The sequence below is a fragment of the Phaethon aethereus genome (genome assembly GCF_964289735.1).
Source record: "Phaethon aethereus genome assembly, chromosome: 1".
NCBI lineage: Eukaryota > Metazoa > Chordata > Aves > Phaethontiformes > Phaethontidae > Phaethon > Phaethon aethereus.
This window is the reverse complement of record NC_138575.1, coordinates 223,331,010-223,356,137: the sequence shown is the minus strand read 5'-3', so window position 1 is coordinate 223,356,137 and position 25,128 is coordinate 223,331,010. Positions and strand designations below refer to the sequence as shown.

Genomic DNA, 25,128 nt, shown 5'->3' with positions numbered 1-25,128 from the left:
TTTTTTTGAAGAAGAGAAAGAAAAAAGCTGTCTATTTGTCTGCTCTGGTTTCAGGGTTACTGCAGTAGCACCTCCTGCCCCAGCGGCTTCCAGCCTGCCTGGTGCCGCTTTGCGTTGGCTCCTTGAAGGTCTTTATGCATGAGGATTATGTAAAGGTTTTTATTAAAAAAAATTATAAATAAATGATCTAGATTATTTTCCTGTCTTTTTGAAAACAATAAATAAAATGTTTATAGTATTCCCACAGTTCCCTCTGCTTTTTAAGTGAGATTTTGGTTCCATTGGCATGTGTCCCTTGACTTATCCCACCTGTGTGGCTTGGGCGGGCTCGGCTGGTGGCACAGCTCATGTGGCCAGAGTGCCTAGGGCTGGTGCTGGGAAAGCTGAAGTCTCCCAGGAGCAGAATCCGTCGAGGGACATGCAGAGCCAAGAAAGGCGTTCGCAGGCACATCAGTGCTGGCAGACTGGGGCAAGGTGCCTCAGCGTGGGACGGGGATGGGGATGTGGTCACAAAGGATAGGGGAAGAGTTGTTGTCTTTGTAAGACTGGCCTTCAGCAGCCTCAGGTCCCTGAGCCCAGGGGGAAAGGTCAGAGGGAGGAAGACCTGCCTTGGAGAAGGGGGGAGGCTAGCGAGTGCTTGGGCCAAGTGGCCCAGCTCTGGGGCATCTGGCAGCGTGTGCCCTGAATTGCTGAGGGACCTGCAAGGGGACATTCTTCAGAGCCTTGGGAGAAAGAGTCATCTCTGCCTGGAGCAGGAGGAGGATGTGCAGAGCTGCAGGCACTGGAGGAGAGGGCTGACAGGAGGCTGTGTGGGCAGGGGAAAGGTCCTGCTGCGGAAGGGGGATTTTGGAAAAGGGGAGGGATGGGCCAGGTTACAGCTTGACAGCAAATGGCGGGAAGTGTCTTTCCACTCAGAACAGGCTCTTCAAGGCTGAAAACTCTGTGTGCATGTGCTCAAAAAGGGGTTAAATAAGCCACAGATAAACATCCTTGGCTGAGTGCAAATACAGAGCTCTGCTTCCTGGGGTGGGGTGAAGCTGGGTGCCCGACGGTCACTTCTGGCGACAGGGCTGGAGGACCCACTCCCCAGTGCCAGCTCTTGGTCACCAAATGCTGTAAAAGCAGTGGCCGTTTGTGCCGCCTCGCCCAGGCAGGGTGGCTGACCTGTCCTGCTGGCATCGCTGTGCATTAAACGTGATACCAGATGCACTGCACTATGCAGGCAGCCAGGTCAGTCCGGCTTCGCCTCCTTCCATTACTGTAATTGCCTCTCTGCAAACCCAGTTGCTGCCCTGGGCAGAGGAGCAGCACAGCCAGGACGTCGGGCTGGGGATGAATAATTCACTGCCTGGAAACAAAACCTCGAGCCTTAAAACTGATCAGCATGCTGCTTGGCATCTGCTGTGTGGGAATGGTGCCGGGAGATCAGGAGCTGGCGGTGTCCTGCATGGCCAGAGCTGGGGAGATGCGCCGGCACTTCTGTGGCAGGGACCTCTCTGCCACTCACTGCTTTGTCTCCTGGGTCATGTCACTTAACCTCCCAGGATTTTGTTCTCAACAAACGGGAATAACCTTCCTCTTCCCCTTCCTTGCTCTTTTACTAAGCCTGGAGAAGTGAGGACATGGGCAGCGATCCCTCCACCCCGGGGGCCCACAGCATCTGCCCTCAGCTCTTCGCGCCACCCTGGCCTCAGTGGCCGTACCTGGCTGCGGGAGAGGCAGCATCTCCCTTTCAGCCCTGGGGTTTCCTTTTCCAGCTTGTTCTGGGCTGGGATTGTGGGGTGCAGCCCCTGTCCCTGCAGCCCCCGGGCCAGAGGCACCCCAAGAGGGAGGTTTCCAGTGCACAAAGCTGCAGGCAGGAATGTGCAGCGCCAGGCAACAGAGCCTCCTCCCTGCCTGCTCCAGCCCACCGCATGGTCCTCGGCACAGTGGCCCTGGCCCCGAGCGGCCTGGAGTGGGCAGAGGGGGCTGCCCACCAGCACGGCCGGGAGGGTCTCATGGGAGCGACGGTTCAGGGCATGCGTGGCTGCTGGCAGGCAGAGCCTTCCCCAGGTGTGGGCAGCCAACAAGGCAGCGCATGGCTGCCAGCAGTGGCTCAGTGCCCAGACCTGGCCCAGAGGGGCTCAGCTGCACCCAAACCCCGACCTGGCTCCCTGCCAGCTCCCAGCCAGGACCCCCCACCGCAGGGCTCGCTGCACAGAGACTCTTGCTCCCCAGGGGGCCGTGCCCCCCCACCCTGTCCCACTCCTGACGTCACCCCGATGCTGGCAGGTACCACAGCCCCGCCGTGTCTCCCGGGACCTCTGCAGGGCGGGAGCGTGGCAGGATGGAGCCTGGAGCTCGCCCGCTGCTCGCCTTCTGCCTCGCCAGCTGCCTCCTGGCCCCGGGTAAGTGGTGAGGGGCTGGCGAGGGGCACTGACGCCCTAGCCTTGGGTGCAGGGAGAGGGTCCCCCAGCCCCAGCAAGCAGCGGCACACCTGGGTGGGGAATGGGGTCAGTGGGACAGGGGTCTCGGGCTGGTGGTGGGGAGGGACGGCCAGCACTGGTTCGGTTGCCAGTGGATCCCTGGGGAGGGATCTGGCTGCACCCTCAGCGCTCGTGGCTGTGGCCCCTCCAGCCCCGGCTCTGGGTCCCCCAGGCTGCCGGGGGGCACAGGGCAGATTTGCCTACAAGCTGCTCCAGGACCTCTTTGCCAACTACTCCAGCGCCCTGCGCCCTGTGGAGGACACAGACTGGGCGCTCAACGTCACCCTCCAGGTCACCCTCTCCCAGATCATCGACATGGTGAGTGGCCGGGCACGGCACCAGCACTGGCACCGGCACTGGCACCGGAGCAGCACCGGCAGCCCAGCCAAAATGAGACTGTCCTCATCACCATTTAGCCGGGCTCTGCTCTCCCCCAGCGGGTCCTGCTCGACCCAGAGCTGATGCTCATCCCTCGAAACCAGCTCAGACCCCTGAAACCAGCCCAGCCTCCCCAGATGAGCTCAGACCACTTGAAATCAGCTAAGACCTCTCCAACTCCCAAAGCCAGCCCAGCCCGCTCGAAGGCAGCTCAGCCCCCCCGGGACCCTTGCAGAGGCCAGTGGCCTGGGGGCCCAGTGGGGCAGTGGGCAGCACCGGGGTCCATCCCCAACACCGACCCTCTCCCCTCGGCAGGACGAGAGGAACCAGGTCCTCACCTCCTACCTGTGGGTCCGTCAGGCCTGGCTGGATGCCCACCTCACCTGGGACAAGGACGCCTATGATGGCATCGACAGCATCCGCATCCCCAGCAGCTACGTCTGGCGGCCGGACATTATCCTCTACAACAAGTGGGTTGGGCTTGGCCCCACCTGCTGCTCCTGGAGCCGGGGGGGCTCAGGTTGGGGCTGGTGGGCTCTGTGGGGTATTTCTGGCCTTGGGGCTGCGCAGCCGCACGTGGGGTGGGAGCAGGGGGGTGTGGGTGATGCAGGGAGACGGTCACCCACACTGGGTGACAAGGTGGGGCTGGCAGCAGCCAGGTGTGCCCGGCACCAACCTGATGGCTGGAATGTGCCGCTGCGGGGGCTGTTGAGGCCACCGAGCCCCTCTTCGGGGAGCAGGTTGACACGGGGAGGGGACACAGTGTTGGGGGCAGGCACTGTGTCCCAGCCCCGCAGACTCTCCCCCCATGTGGGGCTCGGGGCCATGTTGGCCCCACGCTGTCCCTCCCCCAGCGCTGATGACCGCTTCGGTGGCTCAGTGGAGACCAACGTGGTGCTGCGCTCTGATGGGCATGTCATGTGGGACTCGCCCGCCATCACCAAGAGCTCCTGCAAGGTGGATGTCTCCTACTTCCCCTTTGACGGGCAGCGGTGCCGCCTCACCTTTGGCTCCTGGACCTACAACGGGAACCAGATTGACCTCCACAACTGGCTGGACACCGGGGACCTGACGGATTTCGTGGAGAATGTGGAGTGGGAGGTGCTGGGCATGCCAGCCACGAGGAACGTCGTCACCTATGGCTGCTGCTCCGAGCCCTACCCCGACGTCACCTACACCCTGCTCCTCCGCCGCCGTGCCTCCTTCTACATCTTCAACCTGCTCCTTCCCTGCATCATGGTCTCCTTCCTGGTGCCCCTTGGCTTCTACCTGCCAGCTGATTCGGGGGAAAAGGTCTCGCTGGGGGTGACGGTGCTGCTGGCCCTCACTGTCTTCCAGCTGCTGGTGGCAGAGAGCATGCCACCCTCGGAGAACGTCCCGCTCATTGGTAAGCCTTGAGAGCACCCAGGAGCCTCCCATGGGACCAGGGCATCTGCACCGGGGTGATGGGCAGCACCGATGCTGGGTGTGCCACTGTGTGGGGAGGGGGTTGCTGGTCTCTGCTCCCTCGGCCACGGCATCACCGCTCGTTGCTCACGCAGGGAAGTACTACATCGCCACCATGACCATGATCACGGCCTCCACTGCACTGACCATCTTTATCATGAATGTCCACCACTGTGGCCCAGGGGCATGGCCTGTGCCCCCCTGGGCCAGGCGGCTCATCCTCCACCACATGGCCCGGCTCTGCTGCATCTACGAGGTGGGCGAGAGCTGCAAGACTCCCCAGCAGATGCTGGGCAGGCAGGCAGGCAGGGGGGACATCCGTGTGCCAGGGGAGAGCCCCAGGGAAGGGGAGATGGGTGCTGAGGCAGGGGGCTGTCCCCGGGACCACTGCCTGTGCCATCACGATGACCTGCTGAGGAATGTTGGCTACATTGCCAGCTGCTTCCGGCGCCACCGAGCTACCCAGTACCGGACCAGCGAGTGGAAGAAGGTGGCCAAGGTGATAGACCGCTTCTTCATGTGGGTCTTCTTCTTCATGGTCTTCCTCATGAGCATGCTGGTCCTGGGCAAAGCCAACTGATGGCCCCGTGGACCCACTGCCCCCCTGCACCCCCTGTGCAAGACCCCCCAGGGACAGCAATGGCCAGAGGTGCCCTATGAGGGTGTCTCATCCCAAGCACCCCCTGACCCCCAAGGGACCTGCAGGGTGGGAGCTCCACCAGCACCCAGGGAGAGGATGCCAACAGTGGGGACCCCCACCCTGGCTTGGGCCACCTCAGCCACAGGGGTCCCGGCCCCCTGGGCAGCTGCGCCGGGGCTTGCACCCACATCCCCCCATTGTACTCTGTGCCCGAGAAATCCAACAAATTGGAAATAAACCCTGGAGCATGCATCCTCCATCTCTGGCCTGGGGGCTGGGGGGTCATGGCCCTGGGCAGAGCTGCTGCACCGGCACCAGCCAGCGTGGGCTGGGGTTGTGCACGGGGTGGGCAGCAAAGAGGTGTGAGACACGCAGGGACCCTTCTCTCCGTGGGTCCATGCGCAGTCCTCGCAGCCCCAAAGGAGCTCTGCAGTGGTGGGAGGGCTGGGCAGAGCCTTTTCCTGTGTGGGGCTATATAAACGCATAGATGTACAGAGACACACATCCACAACCCATGCAGGCACTGCTGGCTGGCACAGCCCTGCTCCCCGAACCCTGCCCGTCCCTCAAGTATCAGGGCAATACAGGGGTCTCGCGTCTCACCAGAACCACCCGTGAATCCCGGCAGCACGCCGAGCTGTGGCCACTGCTCCTGCCCTCTCCTGCATCCTCACCAGCCTCTGCCGCCCACCCAGCCAGGAACCGGGGCTGCTGCAGCCCCCCAAGATGCCGCTCCCACGTCCGGCGGACCTGGTGAGGGTCGCAAGGGAGACGGGAACCCCCGCCCTGTCCCCTCTGGGCGCTGGCTGGGCAAAAACGGCACCTGGGAGGGATGGAGGGATCTGGCCCTCAATGCCTTCCATGATAAACCCGTGGGGCTCCTGGCAGGAAGGGCTGCGGGGCCAGCTGCAGGTTCGGCTCCATGCGCAGGCACCCCCCTGCAGTGTGCTGCACCCCTGACAGCCCCGCGCCTGCATCCTCCTCCGTGCCACTGCCAGCCCCACCGTACATTTGGCACGTGAGGGGAAGGGTGCACAGCCGGGGGTCCGTCGGCTGCCCCTGCTTCCCCTACCACAAGGAGTGCCCCAGCGCTGCCAGGAAGCTCATCCCACGATCTGCGATTGTTTCTGCTTGGCCTGGAGCTGTGGGAAACTGCTACGTCGGCTGCGGGGAGGGCGAGCGCTGCAGACCTTCGACCACCGGGCCAAGAGGTCCGGCTCGCATCCTCGCAGGGCCCGGACACTGACACGGGACAGGACACCAAGTGTCAGTGGGAGAAGGGCTCCAGGATTGCTGCTCCAGGATCCGTTAGAGAATCACGACTGAGCTTGGACCCCAGGAGTCCCGGCCCAGGCGTGGAGCTTGGGAGAGCACGTGCTTCCATGAGATGTCTCGGGAGGCAAGCCTGGGGTCTTGCCCCAGTGGCAGAGTCATAATCCCAGCTGCACGGTGCCAAAGCCCAGCTGGTGCTGCGGCAGGTTGTGCTCCACCTGCACGGTCTTTCTCTTGGGAAATGCCTGCGTGTAGAACCAGGAGGCCTCATGAAATTAAAACAAAGAAGAGTTAAGAGCAAGGACTGAGAAATTAACCTTGGGAATAGAAACATCCTAGCAGGAGTGCTCAAACAAGGATGAGAAGAAAGAAATCGCTTGGCTGTACAACAGAAGGGGCAAATATGCAAGGAGAAGAAACTATCCTCGGGAGACCTGTGACCATAAAAGGGAAAAAGGAGCAGGGGGCTAACTCCCCAAACGACCACCGAGGACCACCCGAGACCCCTGCGCATGTGTAGTGTAGTTTTGCAACGCCAGCCTTACGTAAATGTAGTAGGTAGGCAGGGAGGTGGAGATTTCCCGGGAAATGTGTGAATATTCATGTCTTTAAGGTATCGAAAGGATGAACTTTTGTTTCAAGGCACACATGTTAGGCGGAGCAATCCCGCGTGCATCCAGCACTGCAATAAAGAACGCCTGCCTTCTAAAGCTTCAAAATAAGTGTTAGAGGGTTTTCTTGCCGACCCTTAGCCACTAATCGCAATTGCTTCTCACCCAGATGGATGCCTCTGGCAAGGGTCTGGCTCCATCCTCTCCCCGTCCTCCCTGCTGCCTGCCGGTGCCCACGGGCAGGGAAGAGCCCCTGTGCTCTGCCCGCTCTGCCTGCCCCCGCAGCCCCGGCGCAGCCCGCGGGTTCTCCCACCGCTCCTCCTTGCCGTTCTGGAAGACGGCGCTGGCAGTTGCTCGGATCGCCAGGAGTCTCCCCAGATCAGCGGGCAGAGCGCGGCCTCACGCTGGCACGGCATGGCTGCCCCCAGCCCTGCCGTGCGCCCCAGCCAGTCACACAGCCACGCGGTAAAGGGTTTAATGAACATCCCGAAAGGATCGCTGCCGGCCCGAGCTGGCGTTCACCCGCTGCTCTGCTTGGCCGCCTCTCTCTTCAGCGACGGTAGGGCGGATGCCCTTTCCACGGGGCAGGGAGAGCCGTGGCTTGTTGCCCTGAAGCAAGGGAGAAGAAGCCAGCTCACATCACGCAACGCCGGCAGGGGCTGCGCTCTCCCTCTCGGGGGGAAAGCAGCAGCAGCCAGGCCCTGCCCGTGGCGGGCCGCGCACCCGCGGCCGTGGCACTGGCCCAGCACAAGCCCCGCAGGAAGGTGCCCAAGGGGCGCAGGCCTACAGCTGCCTCTGCCGGTCCCGGGCCTGGGCGTCTCCACGGCGACCGCCAGGGCTCTGTGACAGGGGGCCGCATCGTGCCCAGAGGCCATTGTGACATGGGTCCCCGCGGTGACGGGGGGTATTTAAGGAGCGAGCGCCCTGGGGTGCCCACTCCCAGGACAGCACCTCCCTCAGGAGGCAGCATCTCCCCTGGGTGCCCGTGGAAGGTCTGCGGCAGAAGACGCCAAAGATGCCCATGGACGAGGAGGCGAACGCCCGCTCCCAGCCTGACACCAGGCTGCCGAGCCTGCAGAAGAGGCACCAGGTGAGGGACGGGGCAGGAGGGAGAGGCCGGCACTGGGACGGGACCACACGGAGCTGCCTTGGTGCCGGGCTTCGCTGGCACTGTGGGGGCCGCTGCGCCAAGGCGGCCGCCTCCATCCCGTGCCTTCTCCTCCTCCTGCCCACAGGCACGCCACAGGCAGCCAAGTGCAGCGCCACAGGGTAGCCAGAGCCCGGCCTCGTCCCACCATGGGGACAGGTTGCCACGGCTCCCCTGCCCAGAGAGCTCGCAGGCCGCGGGGAGCCACCACGCACAGGTAGGGAGCCTGAGGGAGACGGGGCCGAACGTCTTCCCAACGCGCAGGCGGGAGATGCAGGCGGGGACAGGTGGGCCTGGCCCCCGTAGCAAGTGCAGCCCCTTGTGCCGTGCCCGGCAGGCTGCCTGGGCACGTCGGGGGTGCTCCCGCGAGTGGCCATGGGCCACACGGGGACCAGCCCTCTCCTCAGCGGGCTCTGGGAGCAGGGCAGCAGCTGCCTGCGGGGCCGAGCGCTGCCCTGGGTGTGGCAGGGGAGCCCGGCCGCAGGAGCTCTCCCAGTGGGGACGCAGGGGCAAGGGCCGCAGTCACACAGCCTCTCTCCTCGGCTTCTCTTGCAGACGCAGAGCCTGGCGCAGTGGGTGGCACCGCCCTGCAGTACAGCATTGCAGGAGGAGACGGTCCGTCTGCCAGCCTTGCCGCCTCTCCCCTGGCAGGCAGCGGCACCCGGGCACGTACCCACAGCTCAGCCGCCACGGGCTGCCAGCACCTGCTGCACGCTGCCGCCTCTGCTGGCAGCGTCGTCTGCATCTTCTGCCAGAGGCAGAGAAAGCGCCAGCAGCCCCACAGGCAGCGGCCACCAACAGCTTGTCGCATCTCCTTGGCGCATGTGCGGTGAGCAGGGCTCAGTCGCGAGGCTGGAGAGCTGGGGGCCTGCCCCACACAGCCCCACAGCCTACACCACAGCTGTGGAGGGGGCCGCCCAGTGCCAAATGACTGAGCACCTGGGCAAGATTTTCACTGGGAGCTGGCGACGCAGCCGGGGGCTGACCGTGCCCCGGCCACCCCTCCCTGGGGAAAGGCCTGGGTGGCGCGGGGCAGGCAGCAGCTTGTCTGTCGCCCACCCGGCCCCTCGCCTACAGCTCTCCTCCCCCCACAGGCATCGCCGCCCTCGTGCTGCCCACCCAGGCTGAAAGGCAACGGCCGCCCTCCCTCTTCAGGAGGGCTCTGCGGGCTCTGCGCAGGGCTTTCCGCTGCAGCTGCATCACGGGACAGCAAGAGCTGCAGCACCCCGCTGCCAGCCCCCGGCAGGTCCCCGGAGATGGCGGCTGGCCCTGAGACTGTGCAGTGTCTGGAGGGAGCGGCACGGGGAGGCACGCAAGGGATGGGCGCATGGACGGTGCCCCATGCATCCTGCTGCCCTGAGGTCATCATGCTGCCAGCGCCGCTCGACTGCGAATGCTTGCTCAGGACCATAAAAGACATCAATTGTCCCCCAGTGCGCGTCTGTGCCTGGTCTGTCTCGGGAGAAAGACGGGTGCGGGCAAGGCCCGTGCCAGTGGTGTGTGCTGGGAGGAGCAGGAGAGTCTCCCCAACAGCTTTTCCGTCTTGTGAACGGTGTCCCCCTGCTCCACGGTGCAAAAAGACAGTGGTGCCGGCTGAGCACCGCAGCCCACGCCTGCCCTACGGCCCAGCTGCCTGGGGGCAGCTCTTGGCAGGCAGCCTCGCTGTCGCCCCTTGCTGACGCACGGGCTCAGGCCGCCACGCAAGGAGCCCTGCCCGCAGCGGGCATCAGACCCGGGACAAGGAAGGAAAGACAGGAGACGGGGCCTGATGCAGGTGTTTTCTGTACATCGGTGTCTTTGTCACCACAGCCTGTTACTGCTTAAACTAAAACAGAAATCTGAAAGAGCATCCGGATCACACACCCAAAGGCAAAAATCCCTTGGCTTAAACAAGGTACTGCCTGGCCCCATGTGGGGAGGCTGGCAGCTGAGAACCCATGGGGAAGGGCTAAGACCTGCCCTGGCGGGCAAGAAACACAACACAAAGGAAAAAAAAGGAACGCCAAGTTGAGTGGGAGTGTTGATCTGGTGCAGGGTAGGAGGGCTCTGCACAGGCTGGATCAATGGGCTGAGATCAACTGTATGAGGTTTAACAAGGCCAAGTGCTGGTGGTCCCCGCTTCCCTCCTCACCCCTGTTGCCGTGATCCCGTTCTGGCGTCTAGTCTTCGTGGATGTTGAAAAGCTTTGCTACTTCCTTGAGATTGTCATGCTCCTCCCCAGCTTTGATGATCTGAAGGAAGGAAGAACGCATTAAAACCTGCACATCCGATAAACAACCAGTGCTGCAAGACTGTACGTGGTCACCAGCCAACGCAATGAATTTCTGAGATCCTCTTTGCAGCTCTGCAGATGACAACTCACCAACTTAGGCAGTCCACAACGTGACAACAGTACTTACCGCAGCCAAATGTATATGGGAGTCTTAAATGTAGCATTCTCTGCCTACAGGAATGGCTGGAATTAAAACCAACCTCCCTGTCCCTGTCGGATTTGCTTCTGATGTCTGGGTTTCCCTTCGCAGCGGGGGAGAACAAGTATTGTCAAAAAGGAATTCATCTCAACTCTGAGAAGATGAGGCAGTCTCTTGGCATTGACTTAGAGGAGCCAGTAGCTTAAACTTGCAAACCTGTATTTTAGGCAACGAGACTAAGAGGACAAGGATCCTGCACGTACTCGGCTCTCCAGTTGTAAACTGGAGAAGGGGAAGGGGTGCTAAGAGAATGAATCACAAAATCACAGAATCACAGAATCATTAAGGTTGGAAAAGACCTTTAAGATCATCAAGGCCAACCATCAACCCAACACCACAATGCCCACTAACCACTATCCTGAAGTGCCATGTCTACACATTTTTCGAACAGTTCCAGTGACGCTGACTCCACGACCTCCCTGGGCAGCCTGTTCCAATGCCTGACCACCCTCTCGGTGAAGAATGTTTTCCTAATATCCAATCTAAACCTCCCCTGGCGCAACTTGAGGCCATTTCCTCTCATCCTATCGCTGGATACATGGGAGAAGAGACCAACATCCACCTCACCACAACCCCCTTTCAGGCAGTTGTAGAGAGCAATGAGGTCTCCCCTCAGCCTCCTCTTCTCCAGACTGAACAACCCCAGTTCCCTCAGCTGCTCCTCATCAGACTTGTTCTCCAGCCCCCTCACACAAAACCTTCTCTGGACGCACTACAGCACCTCAACGTCCTTCTTGTAGTAAGGGGCCCAACACTGAACACAGGATTCGAGGTGCGGCCTCACCAGTGCCAAGTACAGGGGTACGATCACTGCCCTGTTCCTGATGGCCACACTATTGATGATACAGGCCAGGATGCTATTGGCCTTCTTGGCCACCTGGGCACACTGCCGGATCATGTTCAGCCGGCTGTCAACCAGCACCTCCAGGTCCTTTTCCGCTGGGCAGCTCTCCAGCCACTCCTCCCCAAGCCTGGAGCGTTGCATGGGGTTGTTGTGACCAAAGTGCAGGACCCAGCACTTGGCCATATTGAACCTCATACAGTTGACCTCAGTCCATCCATCCAGCTTGTCCAGATCCCTCTGCAGAGCGCTCCTACCCTCCAGCAGATCAACACTCCTGCCCAACTTGGTGTCGTCTGCAAACTGACTGAGGGGGCACTCGATCCCCTCATCCAGATCATCTATAAAGATACTGAACAAGACCAGCCCCAGAACCGAGCCCTGGGGAACACCGCTTGTTACCGGCCGACAACTGGATTTACCTCCGTTCACCAGGACTCTCTGGGGTCGGCCATCCAGCCAGTTCCTCACCCAGCAAAGAGTAAACCTGTCTAAGCCACGAGCCGCCTGTTTCTCCAGGAGAATGCTGTGGGAGATGCTGTCAAAGGCCTTAGTAAAGTCCAGGCAGACAACACCTTTCCCTCAAACACTAGGCGGGTCACAGAAAGAGATCAGGTTGGTCAAGCAGGATCTGCCTTTCATGAACCCATGCTGGCTGGGCCTGATCTCCTGGTTGTCCTGCACATGCCCTGTGAGCACCCTCAAGGTGAACCTCTCCATAATCTTCCCCAGTACCGAGGTCAGTCTGACAGGTCTATAGTCAGTCATGGAGGCAGGCTAAGCAGCTACTCAGGGCTGCTTCTAACCTTGACTTTTTGTGGCTGTGTATGTAGCATGAGAGATGTTTAAGACTGTTTTAGACGCTTGTACATCTGACCAAGTAGCACAAAAATAGGACATTTCACTCTGATGCTCAGTCGCATGTGATTCTTGCCGGTACTTGTTACAGATCTGAAATATCGGCCATGCAATGGCAAGGCTTGAAACATAAACCTGACCCAAGTTGTTTCCGTAAGAATATTGAACAAACATGCAGAAAAGCACAAGGACTTCTCTCATAATTCACCCGAGACAGGGCTACCCTTGGGTGTTGCACAGCTCTGCTCCAGACAGGGCATCTGCATTTACTTATCCTCATTTTAAACCGGTAGATTGATTTTTCCACAAGAAAATCCCCCGTCTAAGCAAGCCCCACTCTTCAGCACACTAGCCCTGTGCTGGCCTTTCGAGCAATAGGCAGCCTGTTGAAGATGTTCCATAACACGATTCCTACCACCACTTTATCCCTGAGGTAGGAAATGACACCTTTGCCAGTATCTTCTCCTTGCTTTGGAACTTGAGGCGTTGGTGAAAGGCTTGCAGAAACGTGAACTTCTGAGGCTTCTGCTTCTGTTTCACTCTCTGATCCCATAGCTGTCCCTCATGCAAAGCTATGAGGTCTCAAACATCCAGTGCAGAAAAAAGCAGCAGCTATTTGCTTGTGGTGGTGAAAGCAGGCCGAAGAGCAGGGTTCTGCAAGACACTGAGGTGTTTTTCTTTGAGTTGCGTGCAGCAAAAGTTGCGTTTCAGTAACGCGAGGATGAGACAATCCTAACATGAAGCCCAACGCTGACAATTCCCAACTTCCATCAGCAAATGCAAAATCCAGAGCAGTCTACTTCTTCCAGGCAGCATATACAAAGTAAATGTCTTAGAACCCCACACAACCTCTTTGGTCCAAAACCTGGTCTTTTTCTTGCTATGGAGGAAATGAAGCTTCACTGGGAAAAAAGGTTTTAATTTTGGTAAATCAGTTACACAAGGTCTTCCTGCAGGAATGTTACGTTTTAACCACATTTTCCTTTCAAAGCCAGCCTTTAAAGCTTGGTCGAGGAAAGAAGCAAACAGATTGATGTCTCCTAGTGCTGTACAGGGAGATCACACTGACTCTGTGGCCACTACACAGAGCGAGACACAAAACCTTCATGTGCGCAGACGGCTCCCAGGCACGATTATAGCCGTACCCGATTGCTCCGTCATGCTTTTCGGTGTGTCTTTTGCTCTTGCTTGAGCAAAGACTCCTACTGGTGGCAAACTACTGTCAACGAGGCCAACGGCTTTGTGCCCTACATTAGGACCCAGATCCCTCCAAGGAATGAAGAGAGGAAAAAGAAAATAATTTGTAGCATTAGGGAGAGAAATACACGGCAATTATGTTGGGTTACTGGTTGGACTTGATGATCTTAAAGGTCTTTTCCAACCGGAATGATTGTGTGATTCGGTGATTCTATGATCCCCGGGGAGCCACTCTTGCTCTGTCCCTGCCGGCAGCTCCAGTGGAGGGTCCTGTAAGGCCTTTGACAAGGTCCCCCACAACAATCTTCTCTCTAAACTGGAGAGAGGTGGATTTGATGGGTGGAATTCTGGGCAATGGCTCACTGTCCAGATGCAGACTAGTGATGAGCGGTATCCCTCAGGGGTCCATACTGGGACGAGTACTCTTTTATATGTTCATCAACGACACAGGTAGTGGTTCGGATCGAGGGCACCCTCAGCCACTTTGCAGATGACCCCAAGCTGAATGGGGTGGTTGGCACGCCTGAGGGATGGGATGCCATCCAGAGGGACCTGGACAAGCTTGAGCGATGGGCCCGCATGAACCTCATGAGGTTCAACAATGCCAAGGGCAGGGTCCTGCACCTGGGTCAGGGCAACCCCCAGTATCCACACAGGCTGGGGATGAAGGGATGAAGAGCAGTCCCATGGAGAAGGACTTGAGGGTCCTGGTGGGTGAAAAGCCAGACAGGAGTCGGTAATGTGCACAGAAGGCCAACCATGTCCTGGGCTGCCCCCAAAGCCGTGTGGCCAGCAGGGCGAGGGAGGGGATTCTGCCCCTCTGCCCCACTCTGGGAGAACCCCCTGCAGTGCTGCGTCCAGCTCTGGAGCCCTCGGCACAGGAGAGACATGGGCCTGCTGGAGCGGGGCCAGAGGAGGCCCCAGCAACGCTCCGAGGGCTGGAACAGCTCTGCTGGGAGGCCAGGCTGCGAGAGCTGGGGGTGCTCAGCCTGGAGCAGAGAAAGGGGCTGATAAGAAAGATGGGGACAGACTTTTTATCAGGGCCTGTTGCAATGGGGCAAGGGGTAACAGTTTTAAACTACAAGAGGGCAGATTCGGACTAGATCTTCGGCAGAAACATTTCACACTGAGGGTGCTGAAACCCTGGCCCAGGTTGCCCAGAGAGGTGGTGGATGCCCCATCCCTGGAAACATCCCAGGTCAGGCTGGACGGGGCTCTGAGCAACCTGCTCGAGTTGGGGATGTCCCTGCTCATGGCAGGGGGTTGGACTAGATGGCCCTGAAAGGTCCCTTCCCACCCAAACCATTCCATGGTTCCATGATTCAATGATCTATTGATATATAGGTATACAAACGCATAGGTATACAGAGACACACATTCACACCCCGTGCGGACACTGCTGGCTGGCACGGCCCTGCTCCCCGAACCCTCCACGTCCCCCAGGTATCGGGCCAGTACAGGGGTCTCGTGTCTCACCAGAACCACCCGTGAATCCCGGCAGCACCACAAGCTGTGGCCACTGTTCCCGGGGGTGCCAGCCACCTCTCGCCCCTTCCTGCATCCCCGCCAGCCTCTGCTGCCCACCCAGGCAGGGGCCGGGGCTGCTGCAGCCCCCCAAGATGCCGTTCCCACGTCTGGCAGACCCACTGAGGGTCCCAAGGGAGCAGGAAACCCCCGCCCCGTCCCCTCTGGGCACTGGCTGGGGCGAGGACGGCGCCTGGGAGGGATGGACGGATCTGGCCCTCGACGCCTTCCATGATAAACCCGTGGGGCTCCTGGCAGGAAGGGCTGTGGGGCCAGCTGCGGGTTCGGCTCCATGTGCAGGCACCCCCCTGCAGTGTGCTGCACCCCTGACAGCCCCGCGCCTGCATCCTCCTCCGTGCCACTGCCAGCCCCACTGTGCCTAACCCCCTCAGGATGGGTGGGTGAACCACAGCAAGGGACAGAGAATACATTTAATGTTTGAGCATTTCGGATGGGAGGGTGTCCCAGGTTCAGGTGTCCCAGGAGGGTGTCCGGCCCCCCGCTGCCTGCTGCTCCATAGTGGGGAACCCATTGTTGCTCTTCTGGATCCAGCGCTGCCACCACGGGGGCTTGTAGAAGCGGACGCGGCGGGACTGGCAGCGGCGTCTGCACCAGGCCTTCAGGCAGCCCCACAGCCGGCTGCAGCCCTCACACAGGCACCGTCCTGCCCTGCTCGGCCGTGGTGCCGCCTGGCCAGGCATCCTGCCCGCAGGCACCTGCGGCTGGGGACCGCACTCTGCCGGGACACTCCTGCCTGGAGCAGCAGGGACGCTGCTGCCAGGCTCCTTGGGGCTGCTCCCCTCCGGCCCCATGGGGCTGCTGCTCTTCAGTTCCATCCGGCTCTTCCCGCAAAGTCCCGCAGGGCTGCTTCTGCCCAGCCCCACAGAGCTGCTCCTTTCGAGCCCCAGGGAGCAGCTTCTGCCCAGCCCCATGGCAATGCTACTGTCCATTTCCATGGGGCTGACACAGCTTGGCCCCACGGACCTGCTTCTTTCCGTCTTCGTGGGGCTGCTCCTCTCCACTTCCATCAGGCACCTCCTTCCCAGCTCCCCGGGGCTGCTCCTGTCTGGTCCCGTGTCCTTGTCCATGTTCCCTTCTGCAGCCTTGTACATATCCATATCCACCGCTGGCAACTCTGCTCCAAGGCACTGGGGCCACAGCCTGTCCCCCAGCAGCCCCAGATGGACCTGCACCTCGAGTCTGGCTGTGAGGAGCGAGGGCTTCCCGGTGGGGTTCCCACCGCAGGGCTCTGCCGGCACCCGCCACCGGGCCAGCACCCCCTGCAGCAGCTCGCACTGCTGCTCGGTCACTGCCCGGGTGGCCCAGATGGTGCGGATGAGCTGCAGGATGAGCTCCTCCTTGGCTCCAGCCATGGCTGGAGCGCTGCCGGGGGGCGGCCCCATATCACTGGGGCTCTGCGACCGGTCCCCACCATCCCCGGGAACCAACTCTTGCTCTGTCCCTGCCGACAGCTCCACTGGGGGGTCCTGGTTAAGGGCCGGCCCTGGCTCCACCACCACCACCGGCTCCCCGGCAGCCTTGGGGGACTGGGGCGCTGCTGAGCAGTTAAGCGCCGCCAGCTCCGCCATCGCACCGGGCCAGGGCTCCGGGAAGGAGTAGAGGGAGCCCTGGGGAGAGGAGCTGCTCCCCGACAGGGAGCCCAGGGAGTCCATGGAGGCCAGCGGGGCCCGTGGGGACAGGCGCTCTCTGCTCAACACCTCCATGCTGTCCCTGTGGAGGAAGAGGGGGAAGAGGCCCCGCTGCACCCCTGCCCCTCCAGCGACACCCACGGGCAGCACCCCCTCCTTGGCCAGTGGGCAGGGCTGCCCATGGCGGGCAGGCACGGGGCACAAGGTGAGGGTCTCTGGCAGCATCTGGGGGTCTCCCCCAGCACTCACTGCATCTCCGCGTTCGGCGTGGTCTTCTCCAGTCCTCCATCTGCCTGGGGAGAAGCTGCTGTGGGAGGAGAGGGAGTGAGCAGTTGGCAGCCCCGGCACAGCCCCAGGTCAGGGCTGCCGTGGGGTGTTGGACATTCGACGGCTCTCAGTGCTGGGGCCCCTCACCTCTGTGCTTTTTTGCCCGGGCTCTCACCACGCTCATCCGACGCTTCGACTTCTTCCACCATCCCTGCAGGACCCCCAGCAGCTGGGTGAGATGGGAGCAGGTCCCAGCCCCACGCCACAGCCCCCACATGCCACTCCATGCAATGCCACGTGTCACCACGCCACACCAGACCACGCCACGCCACCCCCTGCCACATGGCGGCACAGTGCGGTGCAGCAGACACCTACCTGGAGCCGCTTGGCCCGCAGCATGGCGGAGACCAGGCTGAGCTGCAGCACCAGCATCAGGAGCGAGAGCAGCTCAGCCGGGGTGGGGCCGTTGGACTGCCCCATGGCGCCGTCTCCACTGTGGCCGCAGAGCTCCAAGTCACCAGCACAGGCCCACGATGTGGGTCCCCAGTGACGGGACCCCAACACTGCTGCTGTGGCAGAGGCTGAGGCTGCAGTTGGCCGAGAGGACGCCAGACTGCGGTGCCCAGCACCCGCTGCCTGCTCCCGGGGGTCCCCCTGCTGCCTTTTATAGTACGGCAGGCAGGCACACCCCGCCCCCCTTTGTGACACCGCGGGGCAGGTAGACCCGCCCCTTTGTGCTGCCCGCCAGCCCCCCTCGCCATTCCCAGGCTGCTACGGGCAGATGCGGGGGGCTCAGGAGGGCTGGGATGGAAGGGGTGGCAGCTGATGGACGCCTCTGCAGGACGGGGGGCCCTAGGGGTGCTTCAGTGGTGGGGAGAAGGAGAGGGAGGAGGAGGAGGAGCCGGAGGAGCCCCACGCCTGGCCCTCCAGCCACCAGCAGCACCGGACACAGCTTTGGAAAGGGAAGAGGATCCCCTCGGTGCAGGGCCCGGCACTGCCCAAACCCACCCCAGGCCCGTCCCTGCCGAGCCCCGGCCTTCAGTGGGGTATTGGACAGCCCCGCGCCTGCATACTCCTCCGTGCCACTGCCAGCCCCACCGTACATTTGGCACGTGAGGGGAAGGGTGCACAGCCGGGGGTCCGTAGGCTGCCCCTGCTTCCCCTACCACAAGGAGTGCCCCAGCGCTGCCAGGAAGCTCATCCCACGATCTGCGATTGTTTCTGCTTGGCCTGGAGCTGTGGGAAACTGCTACGTCGGCTGCGGGGAGGGCGAGCGCTGCAGACCTTCGACCACCGGGCCAAAAATCACACAGATTCACAGAATCACATAATCACTAAGGTTGGAAAGGACCTTCAAGATCATCAAGTCCAACCATTAATCCAGCGCCACCATGTTCCCTAAACCATGTCCTGAAGCGCCACATCCACACATTTTTTGAACACTTCCAGAGATGGCGACTCCACCACCTCCCTGGGCAGCCTGTTCCAATGCCTGACCACCCTCTCAGTGAAGAAATTTTTCCTAATATCCAATCTAAACCTCCCCTGGTGCAACTTCAGGCCATTTCCTCTTGTCCTATTGAGAGAAGGGGTTAAGGGAATCTTAGCAGTTAATTAGTAGATAAGGTTTGAAATCTTGTTAGCTATTGCGTAAAGTAGCTAAAGCAGGAGATCTGTAGTTCCTTACAAAGACAGTTCCTGATAAACTGACAGGAGTGAGAAGACTTGTGGCTCCTCACAAGGACGGTCCCTGATAAGAACCAGGAGAGTGCCTCAAGAACCGGCTGAAACTGACCTTGTGGTTTGGACGAAAACCAAAGAGCAACTGAGTCTGCGTAAGAACAAGGGGTTACTATTGGTGACGAAGAGGAGCCCCTGGCCTTCATCCTCACGACCCTCAGCGACCACCACCAGAAGGCACTGCGCAAGCGCAGATGGGAGGAGTTCATGGAAATAACGTCTTGGAACTCATTTCAATATGAAGCGGGGACAGGTCATGCATATGTATAGGCATATTGCGAAACTTTATGTATATGCAACACTTTGCTGTATATATTTGAAGTAAGTGCCGCGTTGGAGTGCGCACGGGTTTTGGTGGGACTACCCCCCGTGCTGCCCAGCGCTGAATAAACATACCTACTTTACAATCTTACAGATTGTGGAGTCTGTTTTCCGCACGTCAGTTTTGGCGAGCCAGGCAGGAAACTCTCTGCTTAACCGCAGGACCAGCTGTGGAGCGGACGCCTCTGGCCGCGCCTCGAGCACTTTCCTCGGAGGGGACTCCGCTGCCAGCCGCTCACCGCGGGAGCAGATAACAACCTCCTGAAGCTGCGGAAGAAAGCGGTATGTTTTATGAGGGGAGCCTGTAAGTCATACGTGTGGCTGGGGCAGCTGGTAAATTGCGCGGAGACGTCTGGCGTGCAACAGAGTCCCCGTATGGGAGGAGGGTACCCTGTATGAGAATAAGGGGATCGAGCAAATCCGAGGTCACCACTGCATCCCATTGTTGTGAGCCAGGATGGACCTGCTAATGACTGGTATATAAGAAGTAGGAGAAGGGTAAGGGGCCCTCCTCGCAATTGCGATAGGGTCATCTTTCAATATTTGCAGCTGCTAGACGAGTACGTGTGGCCGGGGCAGCTGGTAAATCGCACGGAGACGTCTGGCGTGCAGCAGAGTCCCCGTATGGGAGGAGGGTACCCTGTAGGAGGAGGGTACCCTGTATGGGAATAAGGGGATTTGCTGACCGATGGGGCGGCCACTAGCGATCTTGAGGGTAGATCGAGCAAATCCGAGGTCACCGCTACATCCCAGTGTCGGGAGCCAGGATGGACCTGCTAATGACTGGTATATAAGAAGCAGGAGAAGGGTAAGCGGACCTCCTCGCAATTGCGGTAGGGTTATTATTTTATATATTTGCAGCTGCTGGATGGGTGTTACCTGGAGTGATGAATGTATAAATTAAGTACCCGGGAATTTTATGTTAAAAGTCTTTGTCATTATGTGTGTAATATATAGAAAGATTGTGAATACCTTTATATGCTAATGAAGAAGCGGGGCAAAGGGAATTACTCCTTCAGTGGTTTGGGCTCGAACCTTGAGGATATCTAAACGAAGGAAGACATTGGATAAAAAGGGGAAATGAACAATTTTATCTGAGGAGCGTATGTGACTCCTGCAGGGTGGAAAGTGGCCTCAGATTGGGAACAACCTTCAGGCGTTTTTTGTAAATCCCAATGTTGGTGGACAAATAGGAGTAATTCCCTGTTTTGTGTGTGGAAAGGAAAATCTAATCCCGGAAATCTGGGAAGTGTGGGAAAAGAACTGGGAAGAAACCATAAAAAAGTGTAAGAAATGACTTATGTGGAAACTTATTGAAAAGTATATCAGAAACTAAAGTAATAGGAGAGGTTTGCAAAATGAGTAACACTCAAAAGGGAGTTTTGAAGAAAAGCCCCCTGGGCTGTGTGCTTGCTCATTGGAAAGACATTGTTGGAACTGGAGGGACAGAAAATGAAAAGACCCTTATTAAGCATTGTAACTGATGGTGGCCATTGTATAAATTGGACAGTGAAGATAAGTGGCCACTTAATGGATCTATAGATTATAACACTCTTTTACAATTGATGTTTTTTTAAGGAGAGAAGGGAAGTGGGATGAAGTTTCATATGCAGATATGTTTTTTACCCTCCGAAGCCATCCGGAGTGTCAAAGGGACTGTGGAATGGTGCCACCACAGGACCCTATGGTACTCACACTTAAGCGGGAAAAAAAAAAAAAAAAAAGGAACTTAAGGGTAAACTGAGGCGGCGTTGTTTGGCATGTAGTATTGGACAAAGGTGTACTAAATTAAACAAAGTTCACCGGGCGCCAGAACCAGATCACAGAATCACAGAATCACAGAATCACTAGGTTGGAAAGGACCTTCAAGATCATCAAGTCCAACCATTAATCCAGAACCACCATGTCCCCTAAACCATGTCCTGAAGCGCCACATCCACACGTTTTTTGAACACTTCCAGGGATGGCGACTCCACCACCTCCCTGGGCAGCCTGTTCCAATGCCTGACCACCCTCTCAGTGAAGAAATTTTTCCTAATATCCAATCTAAACCTCCCCTGGCGCAACTTGAGGCCATTTCCTCTTGTCCTATCACTAGTTACTTGGGAGAAGAGACCAACACCCTCATCGCCACAACCCCCTTTCAGGTAGTTGTAGAGAGCGATAAGGTCTCCCCTCAGCCTCCTCTTCTCCAGACTAAACAACCCCAGTTCCCTCAGCCGCTCCTCATAAGACATGTGCTCCAGACCCCTCACCAGCTTCGTTGCCCTTCTCTGGACACGCTCCAGCACCTCAACATCCTTCTTGTAGTGAGGGGCCCAAAACTGAACACAGGATTCAAGGTGCGGCCTCACCAGTGCCGAGTACAGGGGCACAATCACTTCCCTGCTCCTGCTGGCCACACTATTCCTGATACAGGCCAGGACGCTATTGGCCTTCTTGGCCACCTGGGCACACTGCCGGCTCATATTCAGCCGGGTGTCAACCAGCACCCCCAGGTCCCTTTCCGCCGGGCTGCTCTCCAGCCACTCCTCCCCAAGCCTGTAGCATTGCATGGGGTTGTTGTGGCCAAAGTGCAGGACCCTGCACTTGGCCTTATTAAACCTCATACAGTTGGCCTCTGCCCATCGATCCAGCCTGTCCAGATCCCTCTGCAGAGCCCTCCTACCCTCCAGCAGATCAACACTCCCACTCAGCTTGGTGTCATCTGCAAACTTACTGAGGGAGCACTCAATTCCCTCATCCAGATCATCTATAAAGATATTGAACAAGACTGGTCCCAGAACCGAGCCCTGGGGAACACCACTCGTGACCGGCTGCCAGCCGGATTTAACGCCATTCACCACAACTCTCTGGGCTCGGCCATCCAGCCAGTTCCTCACCCAGCGAAGAGTAAACCCGTCTAAGCCTCGAGCCGCCAGTTTCTCCAGGAGAATGCTGTGGGAGACGCTGTCAAAGGCTTTACTAAAGTCCAGGTAGACAACGTCCACAGCCTTTCCCTCATCCACTAGGCGGGTCACCTGGTCATAGAAGGAGATCAGGTTGGTCAAGCAGGACCTGCCTTTCATGAACCCGTGCTGGCTGGGCCTGATCCTTTGGCTGTTCTGCAGATGCCCTGTGAGCACTCTCAAAACCAACCGCTCCATAATCTTCCCTGGAACAGAGGTCAGGCTGACAGGCCTGTAGTTCCCAGGATCCTCCTTCCGGCCTTTCTTGTAGACGGGTGTCACATTGGCAAGCCTCCAGTCTTCTGGGACCTCCCCTGTTAACCAGGACTGCTGATAAACGATGGAGAGTGGCTTGGCAAGCTCCTCCGCCAGCTCTCTCAGTACTCTCGGGTGGATCCCATCAGGCCCCATAGACTTGTGGGTGTCCAGGTGGCTTAGCATGTCCTTGACTGCTTCCTCCTGGATTATGAGGAGTACATTGTGCTCTCCATCCCCGTCTTCCAGCTCAGGGGGCTGAATATCCTGTGGATACCTGGAGTGGCTATTAAAGACTGAGGCGAAGAAGGCATTAAGTACCTCAGCCTTGTCCTCGTCCTTGGAGACAATGTTCCCCGCCATATCCAGTAGGGGATGGAGATTCTCCTTGCCTCTCTTTTTGTTGTTAATATATTTGTAAAAACATTTTTTATTATCCTTTACGACTGTGGCCAGACTGAGCTCTAGCTGGGCTTTTGCCTTTCTAATTTTGTCCCTGCTTGACCTAACGAGATCTTTGTACTCTTCATGAGTTGCCTTCCCCTTCTTCCAGAGGTGATAAACTCTCCTCTTTTCCCTGAGTCCCAGCAAAATCTCCCTGTTCAGCCAGGCCGGTCGCCTTCCCCGCCAGCTCTTCTTACAGCACATGGGGACCGCCTGCTCCTGCGCCTTTAAGATTTCCTTCTTGAAGACTGTCCAGCCTTCCTGGACCCCTTTGTCCTTCAGGACTGTCTCCCAAGGGACTCTCTCAACCAGTGACCTGAACAGGCCAAAGTCTGCCCTCCGGAAGTCCATGATAGCAGTTTTGCTGAGTCGTCTCCTTACTTCACTCACAACTGAGAATTCTATCATGTCATGGTCGCTAAGCCCAAGATGGCCTCCGACCACCACATCTCTCACCAGTCCTTCTCTGTTTGTAAACAGCAGGTCCAGCAAGGCACCTCCCCTGGTGGGCTCACTCACCAGCTGCATCAGGAAGTTATCCTCCACACACTCCAGGAACCTCCTAGACTGTTTCCTCTCTGCCGTGTTATACTTCCAGCAGATGTCCGGTAGGTTGAAGTCCCCCACAAGAACAAGGGCCAGCGAATGCGAGACCTCCGCCAGTCGCTTATAGAATGTCTCATCCGTCTCTTCATCCTGGTTGGGTGGCCTGTAACAGACTCCCAGCAGGATGTCTGCCTCATTGGCCTTCCCCCTCATCCTTACCCACAAGCACTCTACTTGGTCTTCACAATCTTCGATTTCTATGCAATCAAAACACTCCCTAACATACAGAGCCACCCCACCGCCTCTCCTTCCCATTCTATCCCTTCGGAAGAGCTTATAGCCATCCATTGCAGCACTCCAGTCATGAGAAGCATCCCACCATGTTTCTGTGATGGCAACTACGTCATAGCTGTCCCGCTGCACAATGGCTTCCAGCTCCTCCTGTTTGGTGCCCATGCTGCGTGCATTGGTGTAGATGCACCTGAGCTGGGCTATAGATTTCAACTCTGGCACGTTGAACCTACCCCTAGGTTCAACTCTAGTGAGCCCAAAGATCTAGCGGATCTGTTCAGATCTCCCCCCGCCGACCACAGGAACGGGATGTGGGCTCGGACGGAGCTTCCACTCCCCCAGATAGCCCCATATCCTCCCGCACCAGAAAGAAATCGGCTCCAACAATCTTACAGGCACCCCTTCGGGAGGCAGTAGACCCTGAAGGTGGGACGATGTTAATTAAAGTACCCTTTTCTACTGTTGATTTGGGGGAATGGAAAAAGGTTACAAAGGATTACAGAAACGACCTGGTGAATGTAACTAAACATTTTCAGTTTATTGTGAAACAACACAACCTTGACTGGAAAGATATACAGTTATTATTAGAATATACGACTGAGACAGAAAAACAGCTGATTTAAAAAACGGCAGGGAATTTAGCCGAAGATCATTGTAAGATTATAGGAAGGGACGTCAAAGATTATTTTCCTCTCCAAGATCCGAAATGGGATCCTAACAGATCCTCACATATGGAAAGATTGCAGGAGTATCAGGAATGGATTTCGAGAGGAATGGAAAGAGCTATCCCCAAAACAATAAATTGGTCAGCTTTGTATGCAGTCAAACAGGGCCCCTCCGAGTCCCCATCTGAATTCCTAGATCGGTTGAGAGATGTAATGCGCCGTAACACACCGCTGGATCCTGGGTCGGAGGCAGGAATCCAACAAATAGTCTCCCTGTTCTTGGGTCAGTCCACGGGGAACATTAGGCGCAAACTCCAGAAGCTGCGCCCTGCAGAAGGTAGAAAACTGGAAGTGTTGCTGGATGAAGCGTGGAGAGTATTTAGTAATAGAGAGGAAGAATATAGACAAGGGCAAAGAGGAAGGATAGCAGTTGTCAGGGAAGAGGAGGAAGGGAGGCCTAGACGAGAACCGTCTCGATTAGGTAAGGATCAATGTGCATTGTGTAAGAAATTTGGTCATTAGAAAGGAGAATGTCCAAGAAACAAGGAAAGAGGCGAAGCCACCAGACAGGAAGAATAGTAGCCCATGTGAAAAAGGATTGAGAGGGACCTGGGGAATCTACCCTAGCGGATCCACTGGTTATAATGAGGTAGGGAAGGAACAACAAGAAGTAGAATTTTTGGTTGACACAGGGGCAACATATTTGGTTTTAAATCAAGCCTTGATGCCCCTGGGAAACGACTATATCATGGTAAAAGGAGCGACTGGCCAAAGTGAAAAGGCATATTTTGTAAGCCTTTGAAATATAAATTGGGAAAACAATGGGGTATCCACAAATTCCTGTATATGCCCAACTCCCCAAAGGCCCTTTTGGGAAGAGATTTGTTGGAACAATTAAGTGCAAAAATTATATTTTAAAAAGGAGAAATTATTTTAGAAGTAAAAGATCAGCAATATATTCAGATCCTAAGTTTAATTTTAACCAGTCCTTCTGTAGAAGGAAAGATTAGGGAAGAAATCTTAAATCAGGTATATCCTGGGGTATAGGCCACTGATGTACCTGGAAGAGCAAAGAATGCACTGCCTGTTAAAGTTAGACTCAAAGAAGGCCGACAACCGGTAAGGGTTAGGTAATACCCCCTAAAAAAAGAA

At 57.6% G+C, this 25,128-nt stretch overlaps 1 protein-coding gene across 1 annotated transcript; it reads left to right on the top strand.

Moving 5' to 3' along the window:
• Window positions 1-2,326: 2,326 nt before the first annotated feature.
• CHRNA10 (cholinergic receptor nicotinic alpha 10 subunit) lies at window positions 2,327-4,869 on the top strand (the record flags this gene model as incomplete). Its single annotated transcript, XM_082015242.1, has 5 exons — window positions 2,327-2,387; window positions 2,638-2,783; window positions 3,159-3,313; window positions 3,698-4,230; window positions 4,385-4,869. 5 exons carry the CDS (start codon window positions 2,327-2,329, stop codon window positions 4,867-4,869), a joined length of 1,380 nt encoding a protein of 459 aa, XP_081871368.1.
• Between the last annotated feature and the right edge of the window lie 20,259 nt (window positions 4,870-25,128).